Source organism: Mangifera indica, chromosome 14 (assembly GCF_011075055.1).
Source record: "Mangifera indica cultivar Alphonso chromosome 14, CATAS_Mindica_2.1, whole genome shotgun sequence".
In the NCBI taxonomy this organism is placed as follows: domain Eukaryota; kingdom Viridiplantae; phylum Streptophyta; class Magnoliopsida; order Sapindales; family Anacardiaceae; genus Mangifera; species Mangifera indica.
Genome location: NC_058150.1, coordinates 13,273,248 through 13,297,094, shown reverse-complemented (window position 1 = coordinate 13,297,094; position 23,847 = coordinate 13,273,248). Strand labels below are relative to the sequence as shown.

Genomic DNA, 23,847 nt, shown 5'->3' with positions numbered 1-23,847 from the left:
AACTAAACACAATAATTATTTATACTTAGCAAATTTTATTAAATATAATAATTTTTTATATCTAAATAATTTTTTAATAATTTATATTTAAAATAAAATCGAAACTACACATTTTTTTGTCACGCCTAGCCAAGCCAAGCCAAGCCAATATAATAAACATGTGGGACTGGACAGACCTACTGCACCTCTTCTAAAGCCTAGTTGGTATTGACAACTAAACTACTTCAAAAATTACAGTACAAAAACATAGGTAGCGTGTTCAATCTCCGCCACTATTTTTCTGCAGGGAGAACATACAACTAAATATATTCTATAAGAAACTTCGACGCGGTCCTGTCTCCCACTAGCTTTAATTTTCTCTCTGTTTAGTTTAGACCATCTTTACGGTAGTAAACATTTTTACATCATGTGTTTTTTAAAAGGCTAGAAACCATTTTCAGAGAAGGTGCACATATTATTCCAAGATAATTGCCGGGGAAAATGCAATTTCTTTTTAAGACTTCTCCCCCCAAAGCCCTGCAATTGTATATCTAATTTTCAGTGTGAGATATTTTTGTTTTAATAAAAAGAATATTATATACATAAATAATATATAAAATTTATATATAAATAATAATATATTCTAATATAATTGAGTAGTTTTAAATTTGAGATAAAATAATATTTAATCATATAATAATATATCATTATTTATATATGAAATTATACATATTATTTATCTATATAGTTTTATTATTAAAAAAAACTAAAATTTTAATTACTAAATTATCATTTTAATAAAATATTATAAACATCTACTAAAATTCTAAATTTTTTTAAGTACATCTCTATCATGTTATTAATTCTGAAAAAATATATATATATTTATACCGATAATATTTATCATATCATATAATATATTTAACACATTACATCAAAATTTAATATACTTTTAATTTTATTTTTTTTTTCAGTCTGTGTCCTATCATATGGACCACATATTGTAACATACAAGAAAAACTAGTAATGCCAGAGAAATCCCAGCAAACCCTACATATCTTTTTCATTTTCAATTTGTCATCCACGTGTCACAGAAGGAGCGAGTTTGATCTCCTTCCATGTATATGACTTCATGCTTTCGTTCTTATTTTCTTTATTGGGATTCCATTTCCATCTGACCGGGCTGTTATCATATCTTCTTGAAAGCCTGAGAGAGGCCCTTTGCCACATCTTGCCTCAAACATAACTCTACTTAATTATTTCCAGCCACTGACAGAAATTCTGAAATGAAGAAAGAATTTTCTGCCAATCATCTGAAATCATGTTATGCTAAAAATCAGATGAAATGTTTGTTGTCCATCCTGACAACAGCATCTTTCTTTCTGCCACCTTTAACAAACACCTTTTCGATTTCAAACAGACAGTACAAATTTACTTGTTTTATACAAAGTAAGATTATAATTGGTGTTTGATGATATAAGAATGTTTAATTAAACACCCTAATATATTCAAAACTGAAAAAAGAAAACCCTAATTTTACACTTAAAACAAAAATACCCTAATAACAGTGAATTTCACATAACAGGGTCTCGTGAGATTTACTGTTCACACGAGGCTGTAGTCATCACGAATTTTCTTTCTTCCATATGAACTCATGATGTGAGTTCAAATAAGAAAAAATCATTTCGTAATAATAACATATTTATACGAATCTAAATATAAAATATAATTTATTCTCAAAACAAAAATGATCAATATTATTTAGGTTAGGGTTTTTAAATTTGTACTATTGATTATATGGTAAATTTTTTTGTGTTTTGGATGAAGTTATTGTTGCTTTGGGCCTATTATTATTTTTGAACAATTAATTTAATTTTTGGAGATTAAAATTTGTAATAAACAGTGCCTCGTGTGAACGCTGAACCTGGCGACGCACATTCCGTGGAAAATCACTGTTCACGCTCACGAAGCGCTGTTCCATAAAATTTCGGTTCAATCTGTGAACAGTATCTCCACTGACACTGTTTTTGTGAAATTCACTGTTCGGTCGTGTGAACAGTGGCTCACGAGGTACTGCTCCGCTGATGTAATTGTTATTATATATAATATTTCTGACAGATGTCAATTATCTACACGGTGGACGGCGTACCTTCAATCAAACCCATTGCAACATGTGTCCCTGTGGGGCTTCCACTTTTATCTCTCCTCCCTTCGCTTTTCTCTTCTTATTCTTGCCAGTTAAGTTAGGGCACAAGGGCCATTTTGCCAGATTCTGATTTTGCTTAACGTTTATGTTGAATATTAGTTAAATGATTGAAAAAAACAAAAAAGTACCTCCTGTTGTAAATGTAGTGGAAATCAAACGAGGATTGAAATATAAAGATTGAGATCTAGCGAGGATTAGAATAAAATCTTTCAAAACTTCATTTACCTTCAAAGGAATTAGGAGGATTGTGAAGAAAGTTAAAGACTCAGGTTATGTGTTTCTTTATCGGAATTCAAATTCTACAAGTAATACCAAGAAAACACGATACAATGATGAAAACTGGGCCATGATGCTCTTGATCTGGAATATATTCTTGCTTTAATTAGGCTTTTAGTTAAACTTTTAGTGTTAATGTATTGCATCCAGCCATGGCATTTTCCGTTGGGGTTTACTTTTACTTCTTCTGCTCTGATTCACAACAAGTTACAAATGGAATTATATAATGTATCATTCCATGGAGAAATCCATTCAATAAACAACATATATAACAACTATTTATGTCACTCAGCTATATATAGGACACTATTTACATAACAGATAAAAGATTGAAGCAATCCCAATTTGCTTTCACAGGAAGCTCTGAGTCTCACTCCGTATCGCATTCGGAGCAACTGACGTAGTCCCAACAGTGGTGGAAGCAATTCTCCGTACGAACCAGGCACATCCACCGTTTCATCCTCATTCAAGACAAAAACAAAATTAAACTATTAGTCATAAATATATTAACAAATTTTAAAGAAATAGTAAGTGAAAAGAGCCATCAATTGCTTAAGGGAAATTATTAAAAATGTCCAAAATACCCCCCTATTAAGCAAAAAAGCCTAAAATCACTATTTTCAAGCAAAAATAGACAAATTCACTATTCCTAAACAAAAATGCCCATTACTTTTTTTAAAATATCAAAATTACCCTTTCTTTCATTTATATAAACCTTCTCACTAACTAAAAAGAGTTAAATGAAATTTATTAAAATTAGGGGGTATTTTGATATTAAATATTCTAAGAGTATTAATGAAATATTAGAAATAGATAATTGAGGGGTTAAATGAAATGTTGTTAAAATTTTGGACGCATTTTGATATATCGATTCGTATTTTTGAGATTTCTGAAGAATTTTTCGATTATTCCCATTCTAGGGTTTTTCAACCTTTAGAATTCGAATTTCAATTCCGTTTTTTCGAATTTTACTGTTTTACAATATATCGACTCGTATTTTTCAGATTTTCGAAGAATTTTTCGATTGTTGTCATTTTAAGGTTTTTCAACTTTTAGAATTCGAATTTTAATCTCGTTTTTTCGAATTTGACCGTTTTACGATATATCGACTTGTATTTTTCAGATTTCCGAAGAATTTTTCGATTGTTGCCATTATAGGGTTTTTTAACTTTTAGAATTCGAATTTCAGTTCCGTTTTTTCGAATTTTATCGTTTTACGATATATCGACTCGTATTTTTCAAATTTCTGAAAAATTTTTCGATTGTTATCATTCTAGGGTTTTTCAACTTTTAGAATTCGAATTTCAGTTTCGTTTTTTCAAATTTTATCGTTTTACGATATATCGACTCGTATTTTTCAGATTTCTGAAGAATTTTTTGATTGTTGCCATTCTAGGGTTTTTTAACTTTTAGAATTCGAATTTCAGTTTCATTTTTTCGAATTTTATCGTTTTACGATATGTCGACTCGTATTTTTCAGATTTCTGAAGAATTTTTTGATTGTTGCCATTCTAGGGTTTTTCAACTTTTAGAATTCAAATTTTAGTTCTGTTTTTTCGAATTTTATCGTTTTACGATATATCGACTCGTATTTTTCAGATTTTCGAAGAATTTTTTGATTTTTGCCATTGTAGGGTTTTTTAACTTTTAGAATTCGAATTTCAGTTCTGTTTTTTCGAATTTTATCGTTTTACAATATATCGACTCGTATTTTCAGATTTCCGAAGAATTTTTCGATTATTGCCATTCTAGGGTTTTTCAACTTATAGAATCCGAATTTCAATTTTATTTTTTCGAATTTTATCGTTTTACGATATATCGACTCGTATTTTTCAGATTTCTGAAGAATTTTTCGATTGTTGTCATTCTAAGGTTTTTCAACTTTTAGAATTCGAATTTCAATTCTGTTTTTTTGAATTTTATCGTTTTACGATATATCGACTCTTATTTTTCAAATTTTAGAAGAATTTTTCGATTGTTGCCATTCTAGGGTTTTTCAACTTATAGAATTCGAATTTCAGTTCCGTTTTTTTAAATTTTATCGTTTTACGATATATCAACTCATATTTTTCATATTTTCGAAGAATTTTTTGATTGTTGCCATTGTAGGGTTTTTTAACTTTTAGAATTCGAATTTCAGTTCTGTTTTTTCGAATTTTATCATTTTACGATATATCGACTCGTATTTTCAGATTTCCGAAGAATTTTTTTATTGTTGTCATTCTAGGGTTTTTCAACTTATAGAATTCGAATTTCAATTCCGTTTTTTTGAATTTTATCGTTTTACGATATATCAACTCGTATTTTTCAGAATTTCGAAGAATTTTTTTATTGTTGCCATTGTAGGGTTTTTTAACTTTTAGAATTCGAATTTCAGTTCCGTTTTTTCGAATTTTATTGTTTTAGGATATATCGACTCGTATTTTCATATTTCTGAAGAATTTTTTGATTGTTGCCATTCTAGGGTTTTTCATCTTTTAGAATTCGAATTTCAATTCCGTTTTTTTGAATTTTATCGTTTTACGATATATCGACTCGTATTTTTCAGAATTTCGAAGAATTTTTTTATTGTTGCCATTGTAGGGTTTTTTAACTTTTAGAATTCGAATTTCAGTTCCGTTTTTTCGAATTTTATTGTTTTAGGATATATCGACTCGTATTTTCATATTTCTGAAAAATTTTTCGATTGTTGCCATTCTAGGGTTTTTCATCTTTTAGAATTCGAATTTTAATTTCGTTTTTTTAAATTTTATCGTTTTACGATATATCGACTCGTATTTTTCAGATTTTTGGAGAAATTTTTGATTGTTGCCATTGTAGGGTTTTTTAACTTTTAGAATTCGAATTTCAGTTCTGTTTTTTTGAATTTTATCGTTTTACGATATATCGACTCGTATTTTCAGATTTTCGAAAAATTTTTCGATTGTTGTCAATCTAGGGTTTTTCAACTTTTAGAATTCGAATTTCAATTCCGTTTTTTCAAATTTTATCGTTTTACGATATATCGACTCGTATTTTTCAGCTTTTTGAAGAAATTTTTTTATTGTTGCCATTCTAAGGTTTTTCAACTTTTAGAATTCGAATTTCAATTCTGTTTTTTTGAATTTTATCGTTTTACGATATATCGACTCGTATTTTTCATAATTTCGAAGAATTTCTCGATTGTTGCCATTGTTGGGTTTTTTAACTTTTAGAATTCAAATTTCAGTTTCGTTTTTTCGAATTTTATTGTTTTGCGATATATCGACTCGTATTTTCATATTTCTGAAGAATTTTTAGATTATTGCCATTCTAGGGTTTTTCAACTTTTAGAATTCGAATTTCAATTCCGTTTTTTTAAACTTTATCGTTTTACGATATATCGACTCGTATTTTTCAGATTTTTGAAGAAATTTTTTATTGTTGCCATTGTAGGGTTTTTTAACTTTTAGAATTCGAATTTCAGTTCTGTTTTTTCGAATTTTGTCGTTTTACGATATATCGACTCGTATTTTCAGATTTTCGAAGAATTTTTCGATTGTTGTCATTCTAGGGTTTTTCAACTTTTAGAATTCGAATTTCAATTTTATTTTTTTGAATTTTACCGTTTTACGATATATCGACTCGTATTTTCAGATTTTCAAAGAATTTTTCGATTGTTATCATTCTAAGGTTTTTCAACCTTTAGAATTTGAATTTCAATTCCATTTTTTCAAATTTTACCGTTTTACGATATATCAACTCATGCTTAATAGTAACATCACTGAAATCACATATCCATATATAACCACAGATAAAGTATATCATACACATACGCACATACAATAAATAAATACATCTAAACATAGAAAGAACAATAAATAAACAATGAGTCAACTAAATATACATCCGTGAGCTACTCGATACAATGAAAATACAACTGCGCCGCTAAACGTCGACGCATAGAGGTAGACGACTCTCGGGGAAATCCGTAGCTCCGTGACAACGCCAAACACTCAAAAAATTGTAACATGAACACGCCACAGTCACCGGAGCCCACTCCCTGCTGAGGGACATCCGTCGCTCGATGCAAAGTGAGGGAATCACATCGTGGAGGCCTCCCCGAAGCTGTCCAAAAACTCGTCGCCTCTAATAACGCGAGAATGAATGTCATATACGGTCGCATCCATTGCTCAAGAGTCCCTATATTCCCTGAATATGATACCTCCGAATCGTATACCGTAATCGTCCACTCACGGAAATCTATAACTCCAGCGACCCAATGTGCGTTCTCGAAGTTTATAGGGATGAAAACCTATAAACAGTGACACATTTTAGTTAATTATCATTGTCGTTAATCAATTGAATGTAATATGTAATATAAATATATATATATATATATACTATACCTGATCGATCATCCCCCATGGTTTGTACAGTAATCCCGGGGTGTACGCTGCATCAACCATCCTCGTAAAGAGCCCTGAAAACTCAAACTCGCCAATCGGTGTGGTCTGCCAACTCTTCCAAGCCATCTCAATATGGCCTACAAAGAATGTGTGGGTAGTCGTCCAACGCTGTGAGACAGTCGACTGGCGATCGGCCTGATGCCGACGTAATAAAGCCAAAAAGGAATCCACATGCTAAAATGGTATAAACAAGTTCACGTGTTAGTTATTAATAAATATATCAAGCTTTTTACCAAATTATATAGTGGCCAAACGACTATTTCCCACCCAAGGTTTAGCGTTTTCTCAAAAGTCCCCCCTTTAACTATGGAAACACCAAACACCCACCCATGGCCAGTTAGATTTAACCAAACCCTAACGGTGGTAGGGGTAAAATTGTCATTTTACTATAATATTAAAAATAAACTAAAATAGAATCTAATTTTGCCCCCCTAAACTTTAAAAACTAAAATTTTCCCCCACCCTAAGTTTTAAAAAATCACAGTTTCACCCTAGAGTTTGGTTTTGAAATCTCCGGTGACCTCTCCTGCTCCGTTGCCAACGGCCGCTCCCTCCCGAGGTAACCTCTCCTTTCGACGATCTCTTTCCTCCCATTTGGAGGTCCGATCGGAGCCCAGAGACGTCGTGGGAGACAAAGAACTTCGTCGAGAAGACGAAGTTCTTCGTCTTCCCAGAGGTCTTCTTCTGGGAAGACGATCATCTTTCCAGACGAAGACGACGGCGTCAGCTTCGTCTGGGAAGACGAAGAACTTCGTCTTCCCGATGAAGTTCTTCGTCTTCCACGGCGTCTCCGGGCGTCGATCGGACCTCCAAATGGGAGAAAAGAGATCGTCGGAAGGAGAGGTTGCCTCGGGAGGGAGCGACCGTCGGTAACGGAGCCGGAGAGGTCACCGGAGATTTCAAAACCAAACCCTAGGGTGAAACTGTAATTTTTTAAAACTTAGGCGAGGGGAAAATTTCAGTTTTTAAAGTTTAGGGGGGTAAAATAAGATAAAATTTTTAGGCGTTAGGGTTTGGTTAAATCTAACCGACCATGGGTGGGTATTTGGTGTTTCCATAGTTAAAGGGGGGACTTTTGAGAATGCATTAAACCTTGGGTGGGAAATAGTCGTTTGGCCTTATATAGTATAGACAACTCACATCGTCGATCAACCACTCACGCAACTCTACTACAAGCCTCCAAAAGCTGTCTTTCGACTTCGATCCTATGAAGTAGACATCATGTGTGTCAGAAGTCACAGCTCTGGTATACCATGTGAGGAAAGATTCCTCACGCTGTGACGCAGAGGATGGAATCGTCGTGAGTTACCGTTTCGCCCTCCCTCTGAGTGGATTTGTATACGGGGTGCGAACCAGTGGACCCTTCTGGACAATCCGACCACGTGCTGTACGAAACAACTGCATGATACAAAAAACTATTAATTCATTATTTCATTCTATAAAATCATACACATTATTCGATTTATGTTACCTTCTCCACGTATGCGGGAAGAGGTTTGGCTGGAGAATCCTGAATCACGGTCATGTCCACATCGCGTGCTCCCTCGACAGACTACGTAATTATATATAAAAACATCTTAGTGACATATATTTATCAATTATATTTATTTACTAATTATAATTGACAAACCTCAATGTGGACGGTCTCAGAAACATCCTCCTGGAAGTCCTCCTCCTGTGAACTAATATCCACAAGCTTTTTGGTCGAGCTCGGGATATCAGCAAGTAACCATAGTCGCTCGTCCTGAAAAAGAGATAAAACTTCATTAAAAAAAATATAATATTAAAAACAAACTGATCAATGATATTTCTTAAATCCCTATAACCTGGACTTCCGGGGAAGGTGTTCGGAGAGAACCCTCGATCGATAATATATCAATAACGGTTTCCTATATACATGAAAAGGACAAAATGGTAAATGATATTTCATATAAAAGATAATATCATATCTAAAAGTTGATATAATGTATAATAATTATCATACCTCATGTAGAGGATCTAAAGAACCTGTATGAGATCCGACCGGATGACCCTCATGAGGAAGACCCTATACGAATATATATTCCCTATATTAATCGATATTCGAAAAAATACAAAATAAAGTTCCATTGATAAGTGAAATACCTCAGCTCGGACAGGTAATGCAACAGAAGGGCTAACCGATGCGTCCTCCTGGTGACTACCCTAAGATAATAGTAATAATAACTTAATTAGTGACATTTAACAATAAATATAAATTTAAAATGTCATACGAACCTCGTGTGAGTGATGAGATGGTATTGCGGTATCAATGGGGGACGTCGGTCGGATATCATCGTCTCTCTCCTATACGAATGTAATAATAGTTGTCAGAATAATAATACTATAGACATTTTTTTAAGTAATAAATTAGAAGTGGTTTTACAACTTGAGCGACGGGGGCTAGATATGTACGTGTGACGATGTCCTCCAAACGAGTCATACGAAACGAGTCATACGATCCTCTAATCGAGTCATCTGGGAAGAGATATCGTCACGTAATCGAGACATCTGGGAAGAGATATCGTCACAAAAACTCGATATCTCACGTAAAATCGTAGCACCCCAGTGCGCTAATGTAGCATCTAATGTAGAAATACTGGGTGCTATGAATGGGGGACACTACTCAGTGGCATGATGGGTAGTGCGGTCCTCCACTGCAGGATGGTCCTCCACTCTAGGATAGTCCTCCTCTCCAAGATGGTCCTCCATTCTAGGATAGTCCTCCTCTCCAGGATGGTCTGCCGTCCGTGGGCTCTGAACTACAGGGAAACATATAGGCTGCTCCATAACAGGAGGCTAAATAGGCTCCTCATGTGACTCAGAAGACTCGACGGGTATAACTAAAGGTCCTGATGCTGGAGACGCCCCGTCTCTAGTCACGGTCGGAATCGAAGAAGATGAGGAGGAATCAGCATCGGGTAAACCAGTGTACTCACGAATCTCACCGTACCAGGGTAAACCCTCCTCGATCAATGATGGACGAAGAGGGAATGTGACATCCTCCTAATGATGAAGATATATAAGTCAAAATAATTGTAACATATAATGAATTAATCGACTTAATAATTAACTTGTACATACCGGATCACCAGTGAAAATACGACCGATATGAGTCCAACTAGGGACATCTCACGTACGCCACCTAAACATATGTGGGGCCACATAGAGATCAACGAGGTCAATCCAATCGTGTAATATATCCAGAGTCTTATATATCCAATACTGCAATATAATTATTTACAATTTAAATAAATCATTTGACATTTTTTCAAATTAATATATATAATCAATAAATTAAAACTAACCTGAAATGCAAAAGGAAATCCGTAGAGGTCGTATCTACGCATCTCAGGCATCCGTCCAGAGCATACTCTATCACTCGCCTGTGACATAGACTCGTATGTCATCTGCCACACGGGAACACCCTAGGGATAGGAATTAAACCCATCCAGATGATCGACCAACTGTAAATACTCTAAAGACACCTTCTTTCGCCGATCATTCCCTAACAAAACCATGTGAAGAACATACAATAAGGCCATCTTGACTGCATCAATATCGTCATCCCCCCACGGCCTCGACAAGAAAACACGCTCTAGGTCATGATACTGCACCTTCGAACAACCTCGAAAGTACGTATCTCTGATCCTATGACTGGAGGAGTGAGGAATATATGAAGAAATATCAGTGCGTCGACTAAACGAAAGACCCGTCACTAAAGCAAACTCAAACGAGCTAAAACGAACATCAACCCCGCTAATCCGAAACCAAAACTCATCTCTAGCAGAAAATTGATGTAGTTGCCATAGTATAAATGAATGAACTAATATACCAGAGAATTTGGTCTCGGGTAAACGAAGAAAATACCCGAAACATGTCCTCTCAAATAGTCGTAACTGCTCCGGGGTCAGTGTAGACATAATCCTAGATAATATTGTGCGCTGTCTACGACATATCAGATCTGTCCGGAAGTGTCTGGACTCATCGGTGATTCGCAGCTCGCTTTCAACACGTCTTCTTTTGCGAGAAATTTCCAATGAAAATTTACAAAATTCGTTAGTCATTCATAAATAGCAAATATATAAAAAAATGTCTTCATGGAAAAATCATAAAAAGAAAAAAAAATACAAAACAATAAAGGTGATTGAAAAATTTTAAAAATAAGATTTCAAGATTGTAAAACGGTGAAATTCAAAAAAACGAAACTGAAATTCGAATTCTAAAGGTTGAAAAACCCTAGAACGGCAACAATCGAAAAATTCTTTAGAAATCTAAAAAGTACGAGTCGATTATCGTAAAATAGTGAAATTTGAAAAAACGGAACTGAAATTCGAATTCTAAAGGTTGAAAAATCCTAGAATGGCAATAATCGAGAAATTCTTTGGAAATCTGACAAATACGAGTCGATATATCATAAAACGGTGAAATTCAAAAAAATGAAACTGAAATTCGAATTCTAAAAGTTGAAAAACCCTAGAACGGCAATAATCGAAAAATTCTTCGGAAATCTGAAAAGTACAAGTCGATTATCGTAAAACAGTGAAATTAAAAAAAATCGAACTGAAATTTGAATTCTAAAGGTTAAAAAACCCTAGAATGGCAACAATCGAGAAATTCTTTAAAAATCTGACAAATACGAGTCGATATATCATAAAACGATGAAATTCGAAAAAACAGAACTGAAATTCGAATTCTAAAGGTTGAAAAACCCTAGAATGACAATAATCGAAAAATTCTTCAGAAATCTGAAAAGTACAAGTCGATTATCGTAAAATAGTGAAATTCAAAAAAACGAAATAGAAATTCGAATTCTAAAGGTTGAAAAACCCTAGAATGGCAACAATCGAGAAATTCTTTGGAAATCTGACAAATACGAGTCGATATATCATAAAACGGTAAAATTCGAAAAAACAGAACTGAAATTCGAATTCTAAAGGTTGAAAAACCCTAAAACGACAATAATCAAAAAATTCTTCGGAAATCTGAAAAGTACAAGTCAATTATCGTAAAATAGTAAAATTTGAAAAAACGAAACAGAAATTCGAATTCTAAAGGTTGAAAAACTCTAGAATGGCAACAATCGAGAAATTCTTTGGAAATCTGACAAATACGAGTCGATATATCGTAAAACGGTGAAATTAGAAAAAACAGAACTGAAATTCGAATTCTAAAGGTTGAAAAACCCTAAAACGGCAATAATCGAAAAATTCTTCCGAAATCTAAAAAGTACAAGTCGATTATCGTAAAACAGTGAAATTCGAAAACACCGAACTAAAATTCGAATTCTAAAGGTTGAAAAACCCTAGAATGGGAACAATCGAGAAATTCTTTAGAAATCTGACAAATACGAGTCGATATATCTTAAAACGGTGAAATTCGAAAAAACGGAACTGAAATTCGAATTCTAAAGGTTGAAAAACCCTAGAACGGCAATAATCGAAAAATTCTTCGAAAATCTGAAAAGTACTAATCGATTATCGTAAAACAGTAAAATTCGAAAAAACGGAACTAAAAATCGAATTCTAAAAGTTGAAATCCCATATAATGGTAATAATCGAAAAAATTTTCGGAAATTTTAAAAATACGAGGTTATTACATCGTAAAATATGTCCAAGAGGCACAAAAATCGAGAAACTTAATCTAAAATTCTAAAACTATGTATTGAAAAATCTTAAAACAGAAAAAACGGATATAAAATTCGAAAACTACGTGTCGAGAAACCCTGGATGTGAAAAATCTCAATTTACCCCCTGATAAAATGTCTATTACAAACAGGTCCAATATTTATCCCTTGCCCCTCAGTAATTCTTGAAGTTCTTACCGCCCTGCAGTTTCAAAATTGTTAATTTTCCCCCAATCCACTGTGATATGGCAATTATCAGAAACGCCTACAGTGGACAAACAATAACAAATGGATCCCTAATATTTTTAAAAAGCCACTTAACCTCCCTAACCACTGTCACAGTGGGCTGTTCATCTTTACAATAGAAAACAGTGTTCCACTGTCGCACTGCCGATGACTTTCGACGCAATTTTCGGCCAAAAATCGCTCTTTTCGGACTCCAATTTCAACATGAATCAAATCTAGATATGCTTTAACACAAAACCCCTCAACCAATTTAACAAAAACAACCAAAAATAAAAACATATTAAGCAATGTTCAAACTGCAAACCCTAATATTTCAAACCGTAAATTCTCACTCAAATCTCAATAATATGAACAATAACTTGATTCAAACAAGATCACGGAAGATATACTAACCTTGTTGACCATTTTCGGTCGTCGGAGAGCAAGAAAATCGTCGGAAATCGCTTCACAGTGGGCCGACAGTGGAACGCAGTTCACAGTGGGAGAAAAGTCTAATTTTTTTGGATTTGCACAGTGATTATGGGCGTTTTACAGTGGGATTTATGAAATTTTAGCTTGTTTATATATAGGGGTAGTTTAGACATTTCACAAATGTTGGGTATTTTTGCTTAAATATTAATTTTTTGGGTAACTTCAATTAAGCCCCCTTACTTTTGCCTATTTTTAATAATTTCCCATTGCTTAATTACCATCTATTGCCACGACTAGGACGAGGTGCTGTTGGTTCTTCAGCGGGCATCGGAGCTTCCAAGGACAAACTTGGTGGCTGCTCAGGCAGTGGTGGAGTGAGGAGAGGTGGTGCTAGTCGGGCAGCAGCCAACGGAGCATCGACAGACAAATTTGGTGGCTGCTCAGGCAGTGGAGTTTGGAGAGGTAGTGCTGGTGGGCTCCCTGCCGTCGAAGCCTCAACATACAAACTTGGCGGCTCCTCAGGCTGCGGTGGGGTGACGAGAGGTAGTTCAACGGGCAAACTTGGAGACTGCTGAGGCAGTGGTGGAACGGGGGGAGATCGCGGTGGTTGGCCACGTGTCATCAGAGCTACTAAAAACAAACTTACCAGACGCTGATGCAGTGGTGGAGTCAGGAGAGGTGGTGCTAGTGGACTCGCTGCCATCGAAGCCTCAGCAGACAAATTTGGAGGCTGCTGAGGCGGTGCTGGTCGGCCAGCGGCCATCGGAGCACCGACAGACAAACTTGGTGACTGCTGAGGCAGTGGTGGAGTGAGAAGAGGTGATGCTGGTGGGCTCGCTGCCATCAGAGATTGAACAGACAAATTTTCCGGCCGTTGAGGCTGTGGTGGTGAACTGGGGGAGGTCGTGCTGCTATCAGAGAGAAAATCGAGAAAGCAGAGAGAGATGTGCCGTACACCTTTTTATACAGTGAGGAAGCCATTGCAATTGACGGAAATATCCTAACAGTGCTGCTTGTGGGGTAGCTCCCACTAGGGCTACAAGCCTAGAACAAACAAACTTAGCAGCTGCTGAGAGAAAGACGACAAGACGAAGGGGGAGAAAGTGAGGTAGATGTGCATAAGGTAATGAAAACCAAAAGAGAAAAATACAACCCATACTTTCTCCACAAACCACACCACCCCCCCCCCCCCCCCCCCCCCAAAACCAAAATTATAGGGTGGATAAGATCCGCATTTGAACAGGTGTCACTGTGTAATTGGATTTGAACGGTCAACATTCAACAATCTCAAACTGAGTTAGGTTCCGTTTCAAGGGACGATTCACAATTTAGTGATTGCTCTTTTGAGGATTCTGACTAGGGTCTTTATTTCTTTATTGGACTTTTGTCTGAGCAGTTTAGACAAGTTTTCCCTTTTAATTTTTTAATTGCAAACCCGATGTATATATTAAAAGCAATTTTCTTTCCACTTAAAAGAAAAAAAATAATTTCTTTTCCAACCCGATGTATATATAAATTGAATACTAAACCAAGACTGAACTGCCTCATCTTGTTTAAACTCAAGACAAGCTAGTTTCAAGTCACTTAAATTTGACTCTTGATTCAAGTTATACTCTAGAATTGGGTTTAAACTTGATGTTGATTGACTTGATAATCTCACGAACTTATGATTTGATTCACATAAAATATTAATAATAATTTCAAGTAATGTATTTACACCATTTAATTTTTTTTTTTCAGTTTTAAATATAAAGATTAATTAATAAATATAGAAGTTATAAAAGTTTAAATGAATTTTTAAACAAATTTAGGAATTAAAATGTAACTTTTTAGCCCAGCTTAGGCCAATTATTTTTATCTCAAGCTCGAGTTGAAGTTAAGATTCCACCAACTTAACGAGCTTGAGTTATATATATATATATATATATATATATATATATAAAAGTCGAATTCAAACTAAATACTACTTGACTCAGCTTGTTTTGGACTCTTAGATCCAACCCTAGCTAGTAGGGGACATAATGTGACTACAAAAAATTCTATAATGCAAAGGAAGTCTGCCTAACTTCAGGAACGAAATTGAATCACTATTTTATATCGTATCTAAGATCCCTCTTTTAAAATTAAATTAATAACAAATCAACAAAAAATTTTAAAGAATAAATCAAAGTTTTTATACTTTTTACTTTTTTTTAATTTAAATATAAATTGATGAGAGATTAAAATTATTTTATTAAACTTATTAAACAAAATAAATAATGCAATAAAATAAATAAACAAAAATATATAACTATATATATTAAATATCTAACTTTACAATAAAAGATAAATTTAATTTGGTGACTTATTTTAAGTTTGATATGCCCAATTTATTAAAAAAGGTGTTTGATTTGTATCATTAATATTATTGATATATATTGTATTATATGTATTATATCGTATAAATTTGTGATATATTATAACATACATACCATTTTTTAATTTATATCATATATTATACAATACTGATAAACATGAAAATGATATATACCTTCCTTACTCTTAAATAAAACTAAATTTTATATTCCCTTTAAATAAAACCGATTACTTTCATGAATATGCAAAGTTTTTGGAGCTTGTGTTGCATTTGACCTAGAATATACGCTTGCTTTAATTTGACCTATAGTAAGAAGAGAAGAAATAATAAGCAAATATTGTTATAAGTTTTTTTTAAAATATTTAATTATTTATATTATCATTAAAACTAAATAAATATATGACTTTAATAAGAAGACTATGATTATCAAAAATATATTTCTTATCATTAAATAGTTTTAATATATATATATTTATAAAATTTGAGCCCATAAATAATATGTTATTATGTTATTAGATGATTTTAAATTAAAAATTATAACTCGATCTGCTGATATTATCCCAATTAATAATAACACCTATTTGCAATTGGCAATATGGCTGTGTTAGGGTTCATAAGTGAAATGACACTTTTTAGATAATAAATTTTCAAAAGTTAATTTTTCCAAAGGGTAAAAAATTCGTCAGTTCATTTCAAGGCAATTAGGAGGTGTGAAGACTTGTTTATTTATTTATTTATTGGAATTCCATCAGAGTAGTTTATACAAATTCGACAAATAATACCGCACGGAATCACAAGCAAATGATCAGAAGTTAGCCAATAATGGCAAAAAAGAAAGGATGTTAGAAGCAGTCAATTCTCTTCGTTAATCTAGTTTTTGGTGGTTTAGCAAAGTAATTGTCAAGGAGGCTACTTAAATTATGTGTATTTATTTTAAATATATAAATAATTATATATTTAATATATATTATTATATAATTAATTAATTTTAAATAAAAATAAAATAATAATCAATCAAGATGTTAAGTTACTTTTTGCCCAAGTTAATGGCTTTTGCGTTTTGCATTTACATAAACCAAATTAAAATTAAGAAGGAAATTTTTAAACGTCTACACAGTTGTGGGTCATGTCAGGCAGCTCACAATCAAGATGTTAAGTTATATATTATGTGTATCTATTGATTGACCGATCTTATCAATCATATGAGATATTTGAATTAATCATAAATACATAAAAAAATAACATAATAATAAGTGAGAGATTAAAGAGACTTAGTATTATCGAGTAAGTTCAGGGTACAACAAGACTAATATTTTATTATATTTTGTTCGGATTGAAATGACTATATTATTTCTAATAGATACATAATAAATTAGCTTTTAAGTGCAAATTATTCGCAAGATCGTATGACATATTTGTAAGTATGAAATATACTATTACTTGAGATTTTTGTATATAAGTTTTTAGTTCGAATTACCCATCGTATGTGAGTAAGAGATATTGGGTTTGGTCTAGCCATGATGGATTGACTCGACTCTCGCCCAATACGACATGGATTTATGATACTACCCATGATAATTAAAGGCACAATTACTACACTACCCATGGCTATTATGGAAGCAGGTATCTTTAATTATAAAAAAAAAAAAAAAATTGCCACATAACTAACTGACAAGGCAAAATACACAAATCATAAAACACTGTACTCCCTCTCCTCTATTTTTTCTCTATACTCTAATATTACAAAAAATCACACAGAAAGCACAATATAAGAAATAGCAAAGAGTGTAGTGAAAATAATTATGAAAAGCTCAGATCATCAACAAAACTGGTATCATCATCGTATACGCATAGAATACAAATCGAGTATGCATAATTTTGATCTTGTAATTTTATTCCAACAAGATATTTTGGATTATGATAAAAGAAGGAATTATACCAAAAACAAAAGTTAACAAAATAATTACTTATAACAATTTGATTTTATTATAATTATATTTTTATTTATTAATTTGTTAATATAAAATTAATCATATTTTTAATTAATATAATAAAATAATATAAAAATATTTTAGAATAATTATATTAAAAGTCATTTAAGTAAAATAATTTATTAATATTATTTTATTATCTCTAATTAAATACAATAATTATTTATATTTATCAAATTTTATCAAATATAATAATTATTTATATCTAAATAATTTTTTAAATAATTTATATTTAAAATAATATTTTAATTTTAATTGTAAAATATTATCCAAATTACACGTATTCTTTTTGTCACGCCTACCCAAACCAAGCCAATATGAACATGTGGGACCGGACAGACCCACTGCACCTCTTCTAGTGCCTAGTTGATATTTACAACCGACTCACTTCAAAATGAACTAGAGTACAAGAAACATAGGTAGCGTATTCAATCTCCGCCACTCTTTTTCTGCAGGGAGAATATACAATTAATATATTCTATAAGAAATTTCCCGTCTCCCACTAGCTTTAATTTTCTCGTTGTTTAGATCATCTTTACGGTCGTAGACATTCTTACATCATCTGTTTTTTAGAAGGCTAGAAGCCATTTTCAAAGACGGTGCATTTACTTTACATGCACGAAAACTATGCGTATGTTATTCCAAGATAATTGCCGGGGAAAATGCAATTTCTTTTTAAGACTTCTCCCCCAAAGCCCTACAATTGTAAATCTAATTTTCAGTGTGAGATATTTTTGTTTTAATAAAAATAATATTATATACATAAATAATATATAAAATTTATATATAAATAATAATATGTTATAATATAATTAAATAGTTTTAAATTTAAGATAAAATAATATTTTATTATATAATCTATCATTCTTTATATACAAAATTACACATATTATTTATCTACATAATTTTATTATTTTAAAAAACTAAAATTTTAATTACTATATTATCATCTTAATAAAATATCATAAACATCTACTAAAATTCTAAAATTTTTAAATACACCCATATCATGTTATTAATTCTTAAAAAATATATATATTTATATTTATAATATTTATCATATCATATAATGAATTTAATACATCACATCAAAATTTAATGTACTTTAAAAAAAATTTCTTTTTCAGTCTGTATCCTATTATATGGGCCACATATTGTAACATACAAGAAAAACTAGTAATGCCAGGGAAATCCCAGCAAACCCTACATGTCTTTTTTATTTTCAATTTGTCATCCACGTGTCACAGAAGGAGCGAGTTTGATCTCCTTGCGTGTATATGACTTCATGCTTTCGTTCTTATTTTCTTTATTAGGATTCCATTTCCATCTGGCCAGGCTGTTACCATATACTCTTGAAAGCCTGAGAGAGGCCTTTGCCACATCGTACCTCAAACGAAACTCTACTTAATTATTTCCAACCCCTGACAGAAATTCTGAAATGAAGAAAGAATTTTCTGCCAATCATCTGAAATCAAAGTTCTGCTAAAAATCAGATGAAATGTTTGTTGTCCATCCTGACAACAGCATCTTTCTTTCTGCCACCTTTAACATGTACCTTTTCGATCTCAAACAGACAGTATAAATTTACTTGTTTTATACAAAGTAAGATTATAATTGGTGTTTGATGATATAAGAATGTTAAATTAAACACTCTAATATATTCAAAACTAAAAAAAGAAAACCCTAATTTTACACTTAAAAACAAAAATACCCTAATAACAGTGAATTTCACATAACAGGGTCTCGTGAGATTTACTGTTCACATGAGGCAATAGTCATCACGAATTTTCTTTCTTCCATATAAACTCATGTTCTGAGTTCAAATAAAAAAAATCATTTCGTAATAATAAAATATTTATATGAATCTAAATATAAACTATAATTTATTCTCAAAACAAAAATGTTCAATATTATTTAGGTTAGGGTTTTTTAATTTGTACTATTGATTATATGGTAATTTTTTTTGTGTTTTGGATGAATTTATTGTTGCTTTGGGCCTATTATTATTTTTGAACAATTAATTTAATTTTTGGAGATTAAAATTTGTAATAAACAGTGCTTCGTGTGAACACTGAACCTCACGACGCATATTCCGTGGAAATCACTGTTCACGCTCACGAAGCGCTGTTTCATGAAATCTCTGTTCAATCTGTGAACAGTATCTCCACTGACACTGTTTTGTGAACTTCACTGTTCTGTGTGTGAACAGTGGCTCTAGAGGTCCCGTTCCGCGAAAGTAATTGTTATTATATATAATATTTCTGACAGACGTCAATTATCTATACAGTGGCGGCCCTACCTTCAAACTAACCCATTGGAACATGTGTCCCTGTAGGGCTTCCACTTTAATCTCTGCTCCCTTCGCTTTTCTTTTCTTTTCTTTTCTTTTCTTTTCTTTTCATTTCATTTCTTTTTCTCGCCAATTAAGTTAGGACAAAAGTGCTATTTTACTAGATTCTGATTTTGCTTAACATTTATGCTGAATATTCGTTAAATGATAATAAAAAGTACCTCCTATTGTAAATGTAATAGAAATCAAACGAGGATTGAAATATAAAGATTGAGATTTAGCGAGGAGTAGAATAAAATCTTTCAAAACTTCATTTACCTTCTAAGGAATTAGGAGGATTGTGAATAAAGTTAAAGACTCAGGTTGTGTGTTTCTTTATTGGAATTCAAATTCTACAAGTAATACCAAGAAAACACGATACAATGATGAAAACTGGGCCATGATGCTCTTGATCTGGAATATATTCTTGCTTTAATTAGGCTTTTAGTTAAACTTTTAGTGTTAATGTATTGCATCCAGCCATGGCATTTTCCGTTGGGGTTTACTTCTACTTCTTCTGCTCTGATTCACAACAAGTTACAAATGGAATTATATAATGTATCATTCCATGGAGAAATCCATTCAATAAACAACATATATAACAACTATTTATGTCACTCAGCTATATATAGGACACTATTTACATAGCAGATAAAAGATTGAAGCAATCCCGATTTGCTTTCACAGGAAGGTCTGAGTCTCACTCCGTATCGCATTCGGAGCAAGTGACGTAGTCCCAACAGTGGTGGAAGCAATTCTCCGTACGAACCAGGCACATCCACCGTTTCATCCTCATTCAAGACAAAAACAAAATTAAACTATTAGTCATAAATATATTAACAAATTTTAAAGAAATAGTAAGTGAAAAGAGCCATCAATTGCTTAATTACCATCTTTTGCCACAACTAGGACGAGGTGCTGTTGGTTCTTCAGCGGGCATCGGAGCTTCCAAAGACAAACTTGGTGGCTGCTCAGGCAGTGCTGGAACGGGGGAAGTCGGTGCCGGTCGGCTAGCGACCATGGGAACATTGACAGACAAACTTGGTGGCTGCTCAGGCAGTGGTTGAGTGAGGAGAGGTGGTGCTAGTCGGGCAGCAGCCAACGGAGCATCGACAGACAAATTTGGTGGCTGCTCAGGCAGTGGAGTTTTGAGAGGCAGTGCTGGTGGGCTCCCTGCCGTCGAAGCCTCAACATACAAACTTGGCGGCTCCTCGGGCTGTGGTGGGGTGAGGAGAGGTAGTTCAACGGGCAAATTTGGTGGCTGCTCAGGCAGTGGAGTTTTGAGAGGCAGTGCTGGTGGGCTCCCTGCCGTCGAAGCCTCAACATACAAACTTGGCGGCTCCTCAGGCTGTGGTGGGGTGAGGAGAGGTACTTCAACGGGCAAACTTGGTGGCTGCTCAGGCAGTGGTGGAGTGAGGAGAGGTGGTGCTAGTCGGGCAGCAGCCATCGGAGCATCGACAGACAAATTTGGTGGCTGCTCAGGCAGTGGAGTTTTGAGAGGCAGTGCTGGTGGGCTCCCTGCCGTCGAAGCCTCAACATACAAACTTGGCGGCTCCTCAGGCTGTGGTGGGGTGAGGAGAGGTACTTCAACGGGCAAACTTGGTGGCTGCTCAGGCAGTGGAGTTTTGAGAGGCAGTGCTGGTGGGCTCCCTGCCGTCGAAGCCTCAACATACAAACTTGGCGGCTCCTCAGGCTGTGGTGGGGTGAGGAGAGGTAGTTCAACTGGCAAACTTGGAGACTGCTGAGGCAGTGGTGGAACGGGGGGAGATAGCGGTGGTTGGCCACGTGCGATCAGAGCTACTAAAAACAAATTTAGCAGCCGCTGATGCAGTGGTGGTGCTAGTGGACTCGCTGCCATCGGATCCTCAACAAACAAATATGGAGGCTGCCGAGGCGGCGCTGGTCGGCCATCAGCCATCGGAGCACCGACGGACAAACTTGGTGACTGCTGAGGCGGTGGTGGAGTGAGAAGGGGTGATGCTGGTGGGCTCGCTGCCATCAGAGATTGAACAGACAAACTTTCCGGCTGTTGAGGCTGTGGTCGGAGAGAAGAATCGAGAATAAAGAAGAAAGCAGAGAGAGAGAGGGAGAGAGATGTGCCGTACCGGCAGCGAATATACCTTTTATACAACGAGGAAGCCGTTACAATTGACGGAAATATCCTAACCGTGTTGCTTGTGGGGTAGCTAGAGCTTGTGGGGTAGCTCCCACTAGAGCTATAAAACCCTAGAACAAACAAGGCCAAAGGACCATTTCCCACCCAAAGTATATTGCATTCTCAAATTTTTTTTTTTTAATTTTAAAACTCTTAAATATCTACCCATAAATAGTTAAAATTAACATAAATAAAGATAAAATCATTATTTTATCTATAATATTAAAAATAAATTAAAATATAATCTACTTTTGTCCTCCTAAACTTTAAAAACTAAAAGTTTTTTCTAATCTAAATTTTAAAAAATAACAATATTTCTCTAAAGTTTCATTTTCAGATCCCTAATGTCATCTCTAGTGTTATTGTCAGTGGTTTCTCCCTCTCAAAGCCTCCACTCTCTCTGATGGTCTCTCTCCTCTCATTTGGATGCTCAATTAGCATGGGAGGAGCCATAGAGATTTGGAAACGAAACTCTAAGAGAAAATTATCATTTTTTAAAGCTTAAGTTAAGAAAAATTTTTAGTTTCTAAAATTTAAGAAGATAAAAAGAGATAAAATTTAAAGAAGTTAAAGTTTTGTTAATTTTAAGTACTTATAGATATGTATTTAAGATTTTTAAAGTAAAAATGGGGGAAATGTAATGCAACATACCTTGGGTGAGAACTAGACCTTCGGCCAACAAACAAACTTAGCCGCTGCTGAGAAAGACAACAAGACGAAGAGGCAGAAAATGAGGTTGGTGTGTATGCGGTATGAAAACAAAAAAATAAAAATACAACCAACACTTTTTCCAGCCCAACAAATTATACGGTGGATAAGATTCGCATTTGGACAATTGTCACTGTGTAATTGGAAGTGAATGGTCAACATTCAACAATGTCAAACTGAGTTAGGTCCCATTTCAAGGGACGATTCACAATTAATTTATTGATCTTTTGAGGAATCTGACTAGCGAAGAAAGTTAAAGACCGGTTCTTTATTTCTTTATTGGAATTTAATTTGAGTGGTTTAGACAATTTTCCCCTTTTAATTTTTTAATTGCAAACCCGATGTACATATTAAAAGCAATTTTCTTTCCACTTAAAAGAAAAAAAATTATTTCTTTTCCAACCGTTCTGCAAAAGGATCATAATAATTGAATCACGATTTTATATCGTATCTAAGATCCCTCTTTTAAAATTAAATTAATAACAAATCAATTAAAATCTTAAAGAATAAGTTGAAGTTTTTATACTTTTTGTTTTACTTTAATTTAATATAATCACTGCTTTTAAAACATAAATTAATGAAAGGCTAAAATTATTTTATTAAATTTATTAAACAAAATACATAGTATAATAAAATAAATAAATAAAAATATGTAGTTATATATTAAATATCTAACTTTACAATAAAAAATAAATTCAATTTGATAATTTAGTTTTAAGTTTGACCTGCCCAATTTATTAAAAATGGTGTTTGATTTGTATCATTAATGTTATTGATACATATAGTATTATATAATTCACACATTTTATTATAAAAATTTTTGATATATTATAAAATACCTATCACTTTTTAATTTACATCGTATATTATATAATATTGATAAATATAAAAATATATATATTTTTCTTTCACTTAAATAAAACTAAATTTTATATTCCCTTTAAATAAAACCGATTACTTTCATGAAAATGCAAAGTTTCTGGAGCTTGCGTTGCATTTGACCTAGAATATACGCTTGCTTTAATTTGACTTATAGTAAGAAGAGAATAAATAATTAACGAATATTGTTATAAGTACTTTTTTTTATGATTTTAATAATTAATTGTTTATCTTATTATT

General features: G+C 33.3%; 1 protein-coding gene across 1 annotated transcript in view; it reads right to left on the bottom strand.

Annotated features, from left to right (window-relative positions):
- Positions 1 to 2,668: 2,668 nt before the first annotated feature.
- Positions 2,669 to 23,847, bottom strand: part of LOC123195679 (proline-rich protein 36-like) — a 33,205-nt gene continuing 12,026 nt past the window's right edge. The window contains exons 2-4 of the mRNA XM_044609495.1: positions 20,939 to 22,091; positions 13,468 to 13,797; positions 2,669 to 2,922 (exon numbers count right to left, since the gene is read on the bottom strand). Coding sequence (XP_044465430.1) covers positions 2,832 to 2,922; positions 13,468 to 13,797; positions 20,939 to 22,091 — 1,574 coding nt within the window. The 3' untranslated portion in view covers positions 2,669 to 2,831. The remainder of the gene's footprint in view (positions 2,923 to 13,467; positions 13,798 to 20,938; positions 22,092 to 23,847) is intronic.